This window comes from Corvus hawaiiensis, chromosome 7 (genome assembly GCF_020740725.1).
Source record: "Corvus hawaiiensis isolate bCorHaw1 chromosome 7, bCorHaw1.pri.cur, whole genome shotgun sequence".
NCBI classification, from domain to species: Eukaryota; Metazoa; Chordata; class Aves; order Passeriformes; family Corvidae; genus Corvus; species Corvus hawaiiensis.
This window is the reverse complement of record NC_063219.1, coordinates 16,880,064-16,895,920: the sequence shown is the minus strand read 5'-3', so window position 1 is coordinate 16,895,920 and position 15,857 is coordinate 16,880,064. Positions and strand designations below refer to the sequence as shown.

General features: G+C 38.3%; 1 protein-coding gene across 7 annotated transcripts in view; it reads right to left on the bottom strand.

Annotated features, from left to right (window-relative positions):
- The window catches only part of ZNF385B (zinc finger protein 385B), a 165,792-nt gene that overhangs the window by 41,522 nt on the left and 108,413 nt on the right, over positions 1-15,857 (bottom strand). For 5 of the 7 annotated variants that reach the window (XM_048309873.1, XM_048309872.1, XM_048309871.1 and 2 more), the window contains one exon: positions 14,701-14,831. The exons of the other annotated variants lie outside the window; for them this stretch is intronic. In XM_048309873.1, coding sequence (XP_048165830.1) covers positions 14,701-14,831 — 131 coding nt within the window. The remainder of the gene's footprint in view (positions 1-14,700; positions 14,832-15,857) is intronic. 7 annotated transcript variants of the gene reach the window in all.

The following is a 15,857-nucleotide window of genomic DNA, read 5'->3' as shown; positions in this document are numbered from 1 at the left end:
GGCAGGAGGGAGTAGGAAAGAGGGAGAGAGTTATTTGTTGAGGTATTTATTAAGAAATGACACGGCATAGTTTGCCCAGTGGGGAGCACCAGTATTTAAGAACCAGATCTATAAAACAAAATAATAACAGAAGCTAACCACATAATAACAAGCTACCACAAATGCAAATAAAAATCTGCACTACGCTGTTTACGCTACAGGGGGAATTAATACAGCAATTCATAGTGCTCTGGTAGCCATAACTAGGTTTAACAACCTGTTAGTGTTGTTCTCCTATTTCTATTGGTTTAACTAAAAGTTAAATTTAAAAATGTCTTTCCAAGAAAGTTGAAGATACTATCTTTTTTGCGATGAGGCTCCTTAAAACCACCCAAACTATTGACATGAGCGAGGATTAAGGAAATTCAGACAGAAATACTCTACAGCTACCAAGACTTGTGATGAGAACTTTTAAAGCACTTAAAAAATATAAGTCTAGCAACAGACAGGACAGAACAGGAGCAGCACAAACAGACATTGTATTTCCTGCTGCTTTTTTCATATTTTCCCACCAAAAATTTTCCAGAGTCAGGTGTTTCTGTGTATTTGATAAATTCCAGTGACTTCCTCTTGCACAGTTACCCCTGAAACTGATGTAAACCAGTTTGCACTCTTTGCATGCAGTTCCAATGCCTACAGTCTGCTGTGCCAAGAAATTAATTCTTTTTGTTTAAATACAGCTTCATACCATTCAATTTTATAAGACCTGTACCACACCCCCAGTTATCTCTGTTCTGCTCAGTCATTCTGCGTACGGAAATCATTCCCTTCCTTTCTACATTCTTGTTGCCCATCTCAATTCCACCAAAATTTAACTAATTCTATTAAATATATTGAAGATATGGACAGGAACCATATAAAATACTCTGGGTAGATCAGTATTGAACTCTGAGCTGATGTTTTCAAGAAACCACTATTATAAACCTGAGATCTCACTCCCAAGTCTTGATGGCCAATTCCCAGCACGCTATTTTCTGTGTGAAGTTTTGTGAATCTTTACTTCTGTGTGCCTCACTTTAGAATTATCTAGATCTAACTTCACCAACCATTGTTGTCTGGCTTGTCAGTCTCATCAAGGTCTTTCACAGTTTTTGTGGTCTTTCTTAGTCCTCACTACCTTGGAGAACTTTGCCAATAGCAAGCTTCCTCAGCTCACTTACCTCCCAAGCATCTTTCTGTCATGCAAGGATCCTCTTATGCCAGTTAGTTTTTTAAAAAAAATCTTTGCCAAGGGGTTCTGTGAAAATCCTTTCAGTAATTCAGACCATAGATTTAAACATCCTTATTCACATGTTTGTTGACCCCTACAAACAGGCTTGTAAAGAAGGATTTCTCTTTAAAAAGGAATTATTTTGACACTTTACAGGCAGTTTACAGGACTAGGAATTCTATTATACTGTTCTTATTGAGATACCTGTTCATTTCCTGGTAAAAAAACCCAAAAACAACCCTTTCATGCTCCATGGAATGGGTTTTAAAACTTGCATCATATTTGCCACTTTTTAGTCCTCAGGTACAAAGGCAATTTTAGATGAGCTGTTACACCTTATCATCAGCAATTCAAGAAGTTCATCCTTGAATTCTCTTATCATTCTTGCTACCAGCAACTCTCCCTGCCCTGCTGTATATCATGGTACCACAGATTATTCTGGTGACTCCTGGGAAAGGAATCAGACTACAAAGAGACATGAAAGTAGGTACAGGAAGATGAGAAAAAAAACATGGTCAGGGAGAAGTCATTTGGTGGAACTGAAGTTCTGGTTATTTTGAAAGATCTCTTTATACACAGCAGAGAGTACAAACACCAGTTTGTGAGCCTCAGAAAAAAACTGCAATGATCCTGAGGAGAGGTAAGTGCTGTCTTTTCTTAACAGAAACATAAATATAACCTGAGTAAGGTTTAAAACTGTGACTGGCAGTGTACGCCCTGTTACCGTCTTATCGTGATGTAACTCTTGGGTCAAATACAGAGTTAACTGTTAGACAAGATTTTGTAAACATAATATTGGCAGTGGGTATGAAAGATGTAACTCAGTATCACTTAACCACCAAGCATAAAAAGCTGCTGAAAAACACAGAGAGCAGCCTTCAGCATACTGTGTTGGTTTACTCTGATAAAGAGAGGTTTTAAACTGTATGTGGAACAAACTGATAATATAATCCAGTATTTCCCTCTGGAAAAAACCACTGGCATACATAAAATACCAATGCAACATCTAAATTAAGTTCTGTAACTCCTCATGTGTTTAAGCTCCAGTTGTTATGGAAGTCAAGCATGCTGCCACTGTGAAGAATGATCATACAGTGAAGCTTATCATAAATTCTGCCATATATACACAGCCCCCTACCATAACTGTACATATAATAATGACTAAAAGAGTGACAGAAGTGAATACACATACTCAGCAAAGCACATACTTAAAATGCCCAGCAAAAAATCAGAAACATTAACATTGTGATGTCATGCTTGACATGCCTGGCTGACATAAACCAGCAAAAATCTCTTCTCTCCACGTTTGTGCTGCTTTTGTTCCAACAGGGAACATATTTCCCATTTGACTAATTCTAAGCATAATTTAGTGTTCAAGTCACTGCAATTCTGTTATACATTTCATTGCTTATTTTGCATCACCAGGAGCACTTGTGTCAGCTCTGCTGACGGAGCTCTACTTGAAAGGGGATTGTAGCAAAATGAGTGTCACTATCTTTTCTCAGGTATCAAGCAACAGGACAAGAGGAAACATCCTCAAATTGTACCAGAGGAGGCTTAGATTGGATACAAGGAGAAATGTATTACTGGAAGGGTGGGTTATCAAGCATTGGAACAGCCTGCCCAGGGAAGTGGTGGAGTCTCCATCCCTGGAGATATTTAAAAGAGGGTATATGTGGCACTGAGGGATATGGTTTAGTTGCGGGCTTGGCAGTGCTGCATTAACAGCTGAACACAATGATCTTAAGGGCCTTTTCCAACATAAATCATTCTGTGATGTGAACAACTTTCTTTTCTTGCATGAAAGCCATCAATATTCCCTGTGCATCAGCTCTCCTTGAGTAGCACAGAGTGTCTCCACAGAGATGTAGTTCTGTACAGTGAGCCTGCAGCTCTCTAAACACTACCTCCCTACACCTGTCTCTATGCTCCTCACAACATTTTGGGGCTGTTAAAAAACAGGCAGATGTAGATGGTCAATAACTCAGATTCTCAGCAGCTGATTTGGAGACTTGTGCAAATGCTTCATTGAACAAAAAGAATAATTGTTTTACAACATTATAAAGTTCTTTTTACTGCAATCCTGTAGTCTAACTGAGGGTTGCTTTAAGAATTTTTTTTAGGAGGCTCTCTCAGTGTACTTACACATAGCACATTTGCACAGAGCATGAAATCTGGATCTCAGGGAAATCAAACCCAACCATACTCAGGTTACAGCAAATCCATGATTTTACTTTTTCTTTTTAAAATTCTGAGCAGATGTCTTTCCCCAAGTGCAGAAAAACATAAGCATCCACTGAGAAAGAATTCAGACCACAGGGACTAGCATCTGCATTCCCTTACACATGATTCCTAAAATACAACAACAACATTGTACTCTGAAGGCAAATCTCTCTGAATGCAACTTCTCACTGTGTTTGTCTGTCCCCTCAATTTGGCAGCAAGCTGCAACTTCCCTGAGGGAAAACAGTGGCTGTGACAGCTGTGACCTCCACACACTACTACTAGTCAGTGTAATCAGCCTGGAAGCATCTTAAAACAAACCAAAAATCTTGCTGTAATTCACTTGTTAACATGTCAGATACTACAGCTGTCCATGGAGAGTTGCTGAAATAAGAGTGAGTACTGAAAAATAAAAAAGCAAAGAGCACCTTTGGTGTTTACACTTCTACTTCATTTTTAGTACAAGACAACTAAAAGGACACTCAAAGCTGAAAACAACCTTTTAGATCTTAAAAGAAGTATTAGAAATACTAATAAATTCAGCTTTCTCGTTTTCCTTTTAGATTACGTTCAGCTAATTTTGCTTTTGCAAATTTCACGTTATTTCTGTTAACGTGCAGGGCTATATCCCTGGACTTCAGAGACTGATTTTCCATCTCCAGTTCCTAGCAGTTAATTCTCCCTCCCTATATTATGTCCAGCCCTATGGTATAATGCAGAGCCTCTGGGTATGCTACCCTTTTGCATGTTCCCCTTCTAAAGTAAAGTTTGCATGGAAAAATGAAAAAGAGGCTGATTCTCGTTGTGTGCCTGCATTCACAATCACACAGAATACTGAATGCGATGTCTGAAGTGATTTACAGATTTGGGTTAGGCCAGAGGGAACCATTACATCTGATTTCCTGAAAAATTTATGACATAATTTCATTCATTGAAAAGGTTCAGTCCTTCCTATTACAAAGTCCAATAATTTGTGGTCAACCAGAGCCTAAATTTTAGGAGAAAAACCACCTCAACAGCTTGATTTAAAAGTTTCCAAACAGGTTAATCTACATCACTGTGGAAGCAATGCTTTTCTGAGTTATTATAAGCTACTCAATCTAGTTGTGCTTCTCTATTAAAGGTCACTCTAACCTCAAATACCTCCTGAATAGTGCAGGCACTCATACACTGCAATCATGTTAGCTCTTAACCCCCTCCTTGAAAAACCAAGTTCCTTAAGCTGCTCTCAATACAAACCTTGATTCCTTTGCTAGCTTTTCTCCAACTCCTTTTCAGATTTTCAATATGCCACTGAAGCACAGGTACTAAAAGCTAGAACAAATGCTCAAATATACTTTCTCTTTACCTACCTAATGACATCCTTTCTGTTTTAACAAGAAGTGCATTCATCATCTTTCCTCAGCATCGACTTGGGAAATCTTTACTGATGATGCACATTTATCCATCCCGTGTGCTAGCACAAGTAATTTCACCATCACACATCCTTCTCTCACTTAGGATGTTTTCTGACCCAGCCTCGTAGAGGGCTAAAATAGCACCACACTGGGAATCTTATGTTAAAGCAGGGACTGCTTTCAGTAAGGTCTGCACTTAGGAATTTGAAAACCATTGCTGGACCAAGATCAGGAGGCTACTGATGAATCCCAGTCTTCTCAGTAGAATTTTCTTTCTCCTAACCCAATTCTGAAATCATGGGTTAAACCAACATAAGCAAAAGGAACAACTGAAACAAAACGAAGGATTTTCTAATATTTTGCTTTTCTGGCCTCCTCTGTCTTTGCACTACTCTAGCATACACCAAGTAACTGATATTAAAGATCAAAATCAAAGATAAATAAACTGTCAACTCCTCCTACCTCTCTCTTCTTTCCATGTAATGTGATAATTAAGCATAGAGGTCAAAAGGTAATTGAGAAAACAACTTTTAATTACTTTTTACTATTATTTTTTCAGTGTTGTGAATATTTTCTCTGCCCTTCCTTCCCTTCATGCTTGTATATTTATTGCATGCTAAAAAAAGTTTCTGGGTTAGAAAATTATAATCAGGATAGTCTTAGAAAGAATTTTCCAAAATTAAATACCACTGCTGTTTGCTATTTTAGAAATCTTTGTGTAAAAGAGAATGAAAATGTAGTATTTCATTCCTATAGAAGTACTTGACCCAAAGAAAGAACTGATGAGACATCACAGAAAAAACCACCTAAATCTGGTCTCTGCTTCTTCTAAGGCTTATTCTCAAGCAAGGATATAAATACATTAAAGGATTGAGTTGGTTATGAGAACACCAAGAATAGATTTAACCTTTATGGTAAAAATTGTCCAATGTTCTGCTCCAGACAAGAAGGGAGACTTTCATGAGTGAAATAAAGAAACAGAAAGCTGCTGAGAATGTTTCAGGATAAAAGAGAATTCCCCACCAAACAAATGGAGAATAAGTAAAAAAGCAAGTATCTGCAGCTCAGTGCTTTTTCTTATATGAAACTGAACCAGCTTTAAGTATTGGGCAGCTTCTTTTTTAATCCATCCAGATTACTCCTCTACCATTGCACAATACTTTGGATCTGTAAAACGAACTGCTAAGAGACAGACCAAACCTGAGAAAAAGAGTAAGGTCCAAATCCAACGGTTAAGCTAATGCTCAAGGAATATAACAGTTTTCTTTCCCTCTGTGGCTATGCTGGCTCACAACTTTAACTGTATATGAATAATTTCATCTGAGCCTTATATTATTCATTTGTAGAATGGGGATAAAAATATTTGCAACCCCATAAAGAAAGATGAAAGGTCTAAACAACATGTTAAAACCATCTGATAGAAGGGGCTATATAACTGCTATTTATTATTAAAGCTGATGTTATTCAGAGCACTCAGCTGTGTTCAGCTAAACAAAAAATCATTACCGTCTTGCAAAAAAATTACCAGCAAAAAATAAAAACATACTGTAGTTTGAGACTTGCTGAAAAACAAACCAATAACATACTCTGAAAGCAAAACTATTCTTGTTACAATACCTTTTACCAACTGACAGTAAAATAATACAAATAGGTAAAATAATATGAAAAGGTACCTTTCAGCAAAATCCTGCCAAAAGATTCAGGCCTAAGAGTTTGTACTCAGAAAAGGAGCTTAGATAGCACATGGTATAAACAAGATTCCTGACTTTTGCTTTCATCTTTGAGATGGTCCTTAGCTATGACCCTTCTCTTCTTAAAAGTCTGCTCTAAGTTTTGATGAGTTTTCCTGCTCCCAGGCTGCTCCAGAGCACCAAAACAAAAAGATGAATGGTATCGCATTAGGTACACTTGAATTTCCTCTACAGTTCTGAACTGTGCAGAGAGGTTAAGGACAAATTCAGAGCTTTTGATTAATTCTGTGACTAGGAGAGAATAAAGACACAAGAAATCTAGCCTTCTGAAATGAATTAATAGCATTACTTTTCACATAGTGGAAAAAAAAAACTAGTAAGAGGATAAAATTTATGTGTATACCGATATTGGATTATGAATTTATAAAATGCCTAAATATAAGTGAGAAGCAAATCAGAACCAAGAATTGTCTAACTATTTTCATAGCTGTCTTCTGCTTTTCACAGTATATAAGAAATAAAGCTTTTTTCACTTAAAAATTAATAATGATGCTTCTGATTTGAGTTTGGTTTTCTTGTTGTTATTTGTTTGGGGTTTTATATCAATACCACATACTACACAAACAAACTTCAAAATGCTTTTGATTAAAAAAGCACTGTATTTAGATACAAATCTTTAAAGGATTCCTCTAATTAAGCCTGTTCTGAAACTTAATGTAGTATCAAATATGGTTGGTTTCGGGGTTTTTTTAATGTTTGGTGGGGATTTTTTCTTTAAATTTAAATAAATGAGAAACAAAGTCAGGTAGAAGCCTGTCTTGTCTAACAAATACAAGAGCAAGAAATGTGCTCCTCTTTCCCTAGTGGTAACTTGGGGAAGCACCTGAAGTTCATGGTGAAAACAGACCTATCGAATATAGAGAAGGCTGGTCCAAAAGGCACAGCTCTTTAAATCAACCTTGCTCTGTTACTTGAAATGAACTGGTTGGTGCTCCAAACCTGGGTATTGCTGGTTTCCAAGTATGCAAAGGAAAGACAAGTTTCACACTGTGGCTTTAAACTGCAATACAGTGCCTTCAGATTGTCATAAAATTGACTGTATTTAGAATAAAAGACCACTAGTACACCCACATTCAGAAGGAATGAATATGAAAAGAATTAAATTTTAGCTACATTTTTATAATATATTAATAATTATTGCAGCAATTCTCAGTTGCTCATGGAAAATGCGTGACAAAGGTGTAAGGCAGGCCAGGAAAGCTAGACGTGTACAGACAGGATGCTGCAAAAGCAGCCACTTCATCAGACATAGGGAGAATTACTTTTCTCTAAAGCTGCTCTAGAATTTTGCTTAGAACTTGTAGAACTTAGGCTTGTAATTAGAAACCAGCAAAATCTTTGTAAGCAGAGTGGTACAACACGTGTTACTTGTCCTGAACTACAATTCTGAGACTGCTTGCTTTGAGGGGAGATGTTTTCATCACAGTCTATGTGCAAAACATCCTTCAGTCACCTAATGCCTAAAATATTTATGAATAACAGCCCTCTCTCTTCTAAAAGCTTTCTTGTGTCAGGAACATACTACTAACTTGAGAAGAAAGCAAGTCAATGAAGAAGGTTTCTGAGCTTTCCTGTGCTGACGAGGAAAATAAATAAGCTGACTAGGAAATAAATAAATATTGCTTAAATGTTAGAAAGAGTAACTCCAAGCTTTCTGTTAAGAAAGATATAAACCACATAGCCAAGGAACAGATTTTCCAGAGTACTCAGCGAAGTGCAGGATTTGTACATAGAAATTGTATCTCTTTAAAGAATTAGGGTGATGACCTAATTACTTTTACATGCAATAATGCATGTAATGCAGCAATTTAGGAACCATTTTCAAAATCCACACTGTTGATGCCAAACTCCTACAAAGGGGTAGGAAAAGGCTTCTGCACCTGGTGACTTCTGTTCTTCATCAGTGCATGCTAGTACACTTTCTCCTTAGAGACAGCGTTTCCTATCTGCCTGCTGATCTGGAAACTGAGAGAAGGAAGCTCATCCATCCAATTCCTCTTCACGAAAATACAAAAGCAACAGGAAAATCTATAAGCTAATTAATATTTGAAGAGATTCTCCCTTAAAGCCTGACTGTATTATTTTAATAAACACTTTTCCCCCCTCATAACGGTATGTATGATAGACTAGAAAAAGAGGTAGAAAAGTGCTTATTTAGGCTCACCAATTTAACAGGGATGCTCTTTGAGAGATTCCTGACAGGAACTAGGGAACTGGCATCTTTCTGTTAAAATACCAGAAACCATAAAATCTGTCAAAAGTCAACTGAGAACAGAACTCTCTGCTTTTGGCAGCTTTTTTCCCCTATCTTACTCAGTGTGTCTCACCAGGTGTTTTCTTCAAGCTCAGTGGTTTTTTAAAGTTTCAGGAAAAGACTCACGTATTTTGTGGGAAAAATACACCACCTTCAACAAATACTTTTCAGGGCTTCCATAGGCTAAGAAGAATTTTTCCAAAAACTTCTACCACAGTTGAAAGAGTTCTCTGCTGCTTTGCATCAAAGCCATAGAAAGACAAAGAGGGATTCCAGGCTAGATAAAAAATGCGTAAGGATACAAAGGAAAGGGAGGACAACAGAAAATTGAGAAGATGACGACATGGAGAGTAAAGGGGCTCTGTAGCCAGGTGCTTGGAGAGGAGATAGCAAAGACTAGTCACAGAACAGAGTTCTGTGCTGACAGAATCCTGGGCTTTATTATGTGGTCCCTGAACTTCTGCTGTCCTCACCTCTATCTCAGAAAACACCTATTACTTTTTTATTCCCTTAATAAATGGCAATAGGATGACTCCTCATGTTGTCAATTGGATGATTCTGGCTATGACTTGAAAAACATGAACTTTTATAACCATAAGAACTAAAAGTGCAACAGGAATGTTTTTAAGTTTTCAAAACAGGAATAAAGGCAAACCTGAAGTCCTTTTGTGCCTGCATGACTATAAAATAGGGTATAAAAGGTTTGTAAGAAAAACCTTACAATTTCTTAATTACAAAAACCCCAACTAATGAAAATCCTGCAGAAAAATATCCAGCTACACTGAAAAACACTTCTCCTAAGTCAATTGTTTGAATTTCCTTTCTGTGTTGTTAATGAGTGTAAAGTATGGCTCTTAAAAAATTTCACCTCCTCTCCGGAGTCAGATGGAGAGGATCAGAAAAGGTCACTTCCCTCCAGCATTCCATGAAAGGGAAAAGGGGAAATCAGAGCACAGGGACAGGGTACTTGGATAAAAAGGACCACAGATAACGGGCTGGCACCATCCGGTTGGCTGCATTTGTAATCTCTTCCTGCCATATACAATCCTGTGCTGCAAAGCATACTTTGGCACTGTTAAGTGGCTGAATTCAGACCCTGCGAAGGAAAGAGAAAGCTCCCAAGCCACAGCATCCTGCCAAAGGCAGAAGAGGCACTTGGCGCAGAAGGGCGAGTGAAGCTGGTGATACGAGTGCCCTGTGCTCTTATCTGCTGAACTTGGCTTCTGCCTTGGTGATTACTGGGCCCTTCAAATGAGAAAGAGACAGGCAGCAAACAAAAATGTGGGTAATAATTGAAAATGCAGAAGAGGAAAGAGCAAATTAGTTCCTCCCAGTAGTTGTCTTGGGGGTAGGCCAGGGATACTTAGCCCAGGCAGGGCTAATGTTGGAGAAGAGTCAGAAATTTCTGACTAAGTTACTAGTCAGCCCCTCTTCCCTTCCTGTAGCACATTCCAGCTGGCTCACCTTCACTGGCAGATGTAAAATATCTCTGGTCCACTTTGCAAGGGGACAGAGAGAACTGTAATATAAAGAATCAGCATAAAGCTACTTGAAGAGAAATAGACACTGAAGCAATAACTAGGCCACATTAACCCATGTGTCCTCTAAAACATGAAGGGTATGAACTAGCATTTAGAAACCAATCATGGGCTAGTTAGATGCAAAATGTTTCACTAATGTGAAAGCTACAAGAGATGCTCTAATCTTTGATTACCCCTGAGGCCGTAACAGACTCAGAAAGAAGCATATGAATTGCTGATTATTTTCTATGGTGATAGAATCTGAGAAGTTGCTGATAATGTTTTTGTGCAGACTGACGGGTCCCTGGCTGTACCACTTCAACTAAATATGAGTCACGTTGTGCTGCTCTCCTTTCAGGACAAGGCAGAATACGCTGGAGTTTTGAGATGTCTTTTTTTGGGGAGTACACAATCTTTATATAGGGAGATGAAGACCGTGATCATAAAGAGATCTTGATCTTGCAAGACAAATCCTGGCTTTCAGCCACTTTAGCCCATGTACCATGATTTGATCACAAAGTATCCTTTCATCATTCAGTACACAAGATGGATGACAGGAGATAAAGAATCAGTGAGGTTTTAGAGAAAGAATGGTACAGAAAGTGAAGCTGTGTGGTGGAAGCCAGCGAGTGTAAACTTCTGTATTGTTATAATAAACACACAGTGGGGACCACAGTAATCTTAACTTTGATTTCCACTGACTATAGATCTGAGTTACATATTTCTACATGTAATCAAAATGCAAGTTATTAACCGGTTAAGGCATCTTTAGAGTCATTTCAGTGTGCTGAAAAAGAACTCTGTATAAACAATACCTTCTGGTCCACATCCATCCCAAACTGGAAATACCAATATGGGAAGTTCCTATAATGAGGTTTCCCAGTTTTTTATAAACAAGAACACTTTAAGTAATAATAACTGATAATTTGATTCAAGCTCTGCATTTCAGACAGAGGGGTATTCAGCAAGAGCATTTGGAACTTGATGCCAGGACAAACATGATGTCACCTTTGGATCCACTGCTGCAGCATTTCTGGGAGAGGGTTTGTCCTTCCATGCAGCAACTCAGGTTCAGACCCTGACAGTCTGATCACGCCTCTGCTGTTCTGACAAAACTACTTGCTGTTGATATGAAAAGACCACGGAAGACAGCACCTATTCTGCAATCCCTCGTTGCTTGGAATCCTTCATTCTGCCCTTACAAGATCCCCTTCTGGCTGATCTCTTGAAACAAAAAAGCTTTATTCCCCTTACTGAGGAATAAAGACATGTATCCAGTGAGATAGTACAATCATTCCCCAAATAATTTTTCCTATATAATAAGTCCTAATGAACAAAGGCAAATTTAATTGAGGCATGAACTGACAATTACTATACATATATCCACAGCATATTTAGAACTAATAATGATTTAAAGAGAAACAAAAGGGAGACAGTTAAAACTAAATCACACAATTCCATCAAGAAAGTAAGATATGATTGGGGTAGGCATTTCTTTTACAAAATCAGGGTCTGCTCAGTGCTTCAGCTGGAAGACTCCATGTGGAGAGAAGCTAGTGATCAGAACACTTCCACAAACAAAATGGGAACACTAATGTTTTATCTAGAGAATCACAGATGTTTTTAGAACTGAAAACTGTCAAAGTTAACTAAATAAGAAAGGGTTTACCCCAGATTTTAAATGTTTCCATAAATAAGAGAAGTTCTTTTGGGGAAAAACTGTAGGGGGTGTTCCTTTGAAGATGTTTGTAGTTAATACATTTTACCTTGTTTTTCTGCCCTGGTAGTTATTGTATTAGGCTCCCATGCAGAAACTTTTCTTCTTTAAGGCCACTGATGTTAAGTTAGAAACCACCTCCTGGCAAGGTTTAGAAAAATGTTTCTGTACCTCACAGCCATTGAAAATGCAGGTGGATCCAAAGAAGTTTTGTCTCAGACCGTTTCTTTTTGCCACCTTCAGTGAACACATGCAAGCACAACCAGCACACTGGCAGGGTCCCCTCAGTCCTTCGGAAGGCAAAGAGATGAAGGGAAGCACACTGGAGGTTTCCCTGTCTGCAGTCCTTGATAAGTCCTCCTTTGAATGAAGTGCATAGATTTCCTGACTGGCTCATAAAACAAATAATGGCTTTTTTGGCCATTCTAATATTCGTTTCCTGCATAAGATGAAAGATTGTGGCTCTGTGGATGATGCATATGTTATGGATCAACTGGATTTAGCTTCTATGACTCAAAATTATCTTCTGGAAAAATGGTTTTTAGACACTTTTACATACTATTGCCATCACTTTAGAGTGGGGGAAAAAAAAAAGATTATATATGCATAAACCTAGAAATCTACATTTGCACAGGTTGTGCTAAGTTCGAAATAAAGGAAGTGCATGACAGCTGGCATTCATTGTGCCTATCAGTAGATAATCATGAAAGATTTAGTTTTCCAATGAGCTTTGAAGTGCATTATGAAAGACTCTTGCGGAAAATCAATACCTGCAAGATAAATGGCAAAGTCTGCAAATTAGAAATAGAGAACCTGAACCACTGTTTCTCAAAATAAAGAGCTTAAACATGCAATATCTGTGGTGTACAGCAGCATGATTTTATGTAATTATCAAGAATTTCAAGGGAGGAAGCAGACACCAAGCTGACAATGTTTGCCAATTACCCCAGGTCTATTTTTTAATAAAACCTACAGAAGTTTGGAGAGGAATGACAGTTGTGAAGGATAAACACACCAGGAATTAGGCAAATGAAAAGTAACCTAGATAAATATAAACTAGGCAAAACCAGTGTAAATATCCAAATTAATCTGCCTCTAGAGGCTACTGCGACTCTGATATTCAGTAATACCACCAGAAAGCAAATAATGGTTGGTTGACTCTAAAACTACATCTCTAAAGAAAAGTTTCTCTGAGTCTTAATGAACAGTTCGGTGAAAAAGCTTATCTAGAAAACCTGTGCAACTGAAAAGCAGACAAATCAGTAACAAATAAAATTCCTGAGAGTATTAGGAAGAGGGTGGAAAATTAATATGAATGCATCATGCCTAGATATGCAAATGACACACTGCTTTCTTAATACAGTATTGAGTTTTGGGCCTGCTCTTTTAATGCGCCTGGATTTTTAAAAATCTTTTATATCTTTGTGCAGATGCACATCCCCACATCTCCCTGATAAATGCACAATTTTCGCATACATGTTTTGCAATGAATTAGTGGTATTTGTTACTGGTTATATGCTGGGCTGCTGACACAGGAGAGAAGCTGGTTCATAAGTTACCTCACAACCACCCCACATCACTGCGTGCTGTAGCACACGGCCTGTCAGCAAGGTGTATTTGCAAGGCATGAAGAAAAATAATGCTGTTGTTTTAATTTCAGACAGAAGGTTAGTTTGTGAAAGCAAACACTTGGCAGAGGTTCAGCTGGTTACTGTCTGGTGGTGATGACACCGCTTCCCTTTCCACCTCCCCCAGCCACGGTGAGAAGTGAAATGTGCAGAAGTTGAGCTGACAGTCACCTACAAACCCACTGGGCAGAAATTACTCTCAGCAGTTTGCTTCCTGTTGCCATTAGCTTAAACACTTACACTAATGATAAAGTGCAGTGGCAAACAATCATTTTGATACCACTCAGTGCCTTTTTATGAGCTGATAAAGAAGTGAGAACTACAGAAGAGAGTATTTTTGTTATTTCTGCTCTGATAAACATGAAGAACCACAGAAGTATTATTTTGGCAATAGTTTTTTTGTTGTAAAAAAACCCCCAAGATGCTTTACCATAAAGCAAAAATAACAGGTTCACATTTTTCACATTGGCTGGCTGTGCAGTTTTACCCTTTAGTGTTGAAATGATACAGAAATAACAATATCCTCGAGTTGCTTTCCTGGCTGTATTAGACCTAGGCTGACTCCCAGCAGTGTAGTAGGATCTATGTCTTACCTGTCATATCTGTCTTTCCATTAGCTTTTCTTGTTTCCAGCATATAGAAATACACATGTACAGACAAATGCTCCAAATCTTTCTATTGCTTCTCAAATCTCTATCATAGCATAGGGTTGTTTTTTTCCAATGTGCAAAGACCAGCTCAATAGACCAAGCTAAAAACCAGTCATCCCCGTTCACAGTGAGAAGGCTGGACACCACTCCAAGCCTTTCATACAGGGGAAAAGCAACCACCATGGCACAGAAAAAAAGGGCTCCCTAGAACTGTGTAAGCAATGCACTGTTTTAAGGCAGCTTCAACACTGATATTAGAACCAGATTGGAAAGCATACACTGAAACTAAATGTGGAAACACCTTTACTTACTGTGTTAAAATTTGGGAAGAATCCAACAGCAGAGCTGCTGTCCACAGGGAAGGACATAAAGGGTTTGATATCCAGGGAAGGCTGCATCATCAAAGTAGGTGTACGCACAAGGGTGGGAAGTGTAGTAGTGCCTGCCAAGAGCAAACAAAACCAGGAATTCATGGTATTCTCCTTTCTGCAACACACACAGTATAGCTGACACAACTGCCAAGAAAAAATTATACAGGGGATGATGAAAAGGCTCTGTAGGAGTTAATATCATTAAAAGGAACCTATTTACACACAGTACAGATGAGGCAGAGCACTTCCCTATGGCCATGGATACTCAGATGCTGAAGAGAAGACATATGGTATATAAATCATACTGGCAGGTAGAATAAATCCTTTCTACAGCTGAAAAATTCTTCTTGTGCCAAAAGGCCAGGATGGGTGCCCATGAAAGTCAGATGCTTTTGCAATTCATGGTTGCCTACTAGATCAGCCAGCCCAGACAATACATGTATGCAGAAATCCAGAGGTTTGTTTCCAAATAGTGATCTGTGTGTTATTTTTCCCTCTTCTGACTAACGATCAGGTGCTACACAAACACCATTTCATCTAACATCTAAAAAACTGCCTTTTTTACAGTGCAAGGCAAATATTAGGAAACAGCCAACAATTAAATAATCAGCTAGCATATCAATGAACATAATTCTTTACATGCAATGCTAACTAGCATTTTCTAAATTGGAGCTCTCCAAACAAAAGCTTTCCAGAAATCTGTATGCTAAATGTTTTTCCATATACACTTAAGAACCATTGCCCAGCAAGATCCCAAAGGAATGGGCAGGCATAGACGTCCAAAAATTCATTTTTAACTAGCTATCTGCCCTATTCACACAGTAAGTGTGCCTAGTACACAGCTCCCAGCTATGCCTATGGGAGTATTTTCTCCCTGAAATCATACAAAATAGATTTCAAATAAAATTTTCCTAATTGAAATACGAAGTGCAAAAAAAAATAAAAATCTCAGTGTCTCCTTCCTGGGTTGAATAAATAATTCAACACTGACAGAGCAGGCAGTGGAACATAAGTGTCCCACACCTCTAAAGGATGGTGAGTCACTCTCTGTCTCTCCTCTGTCACAATTTCTCCATAATTACCTCCTTCTTCCACTC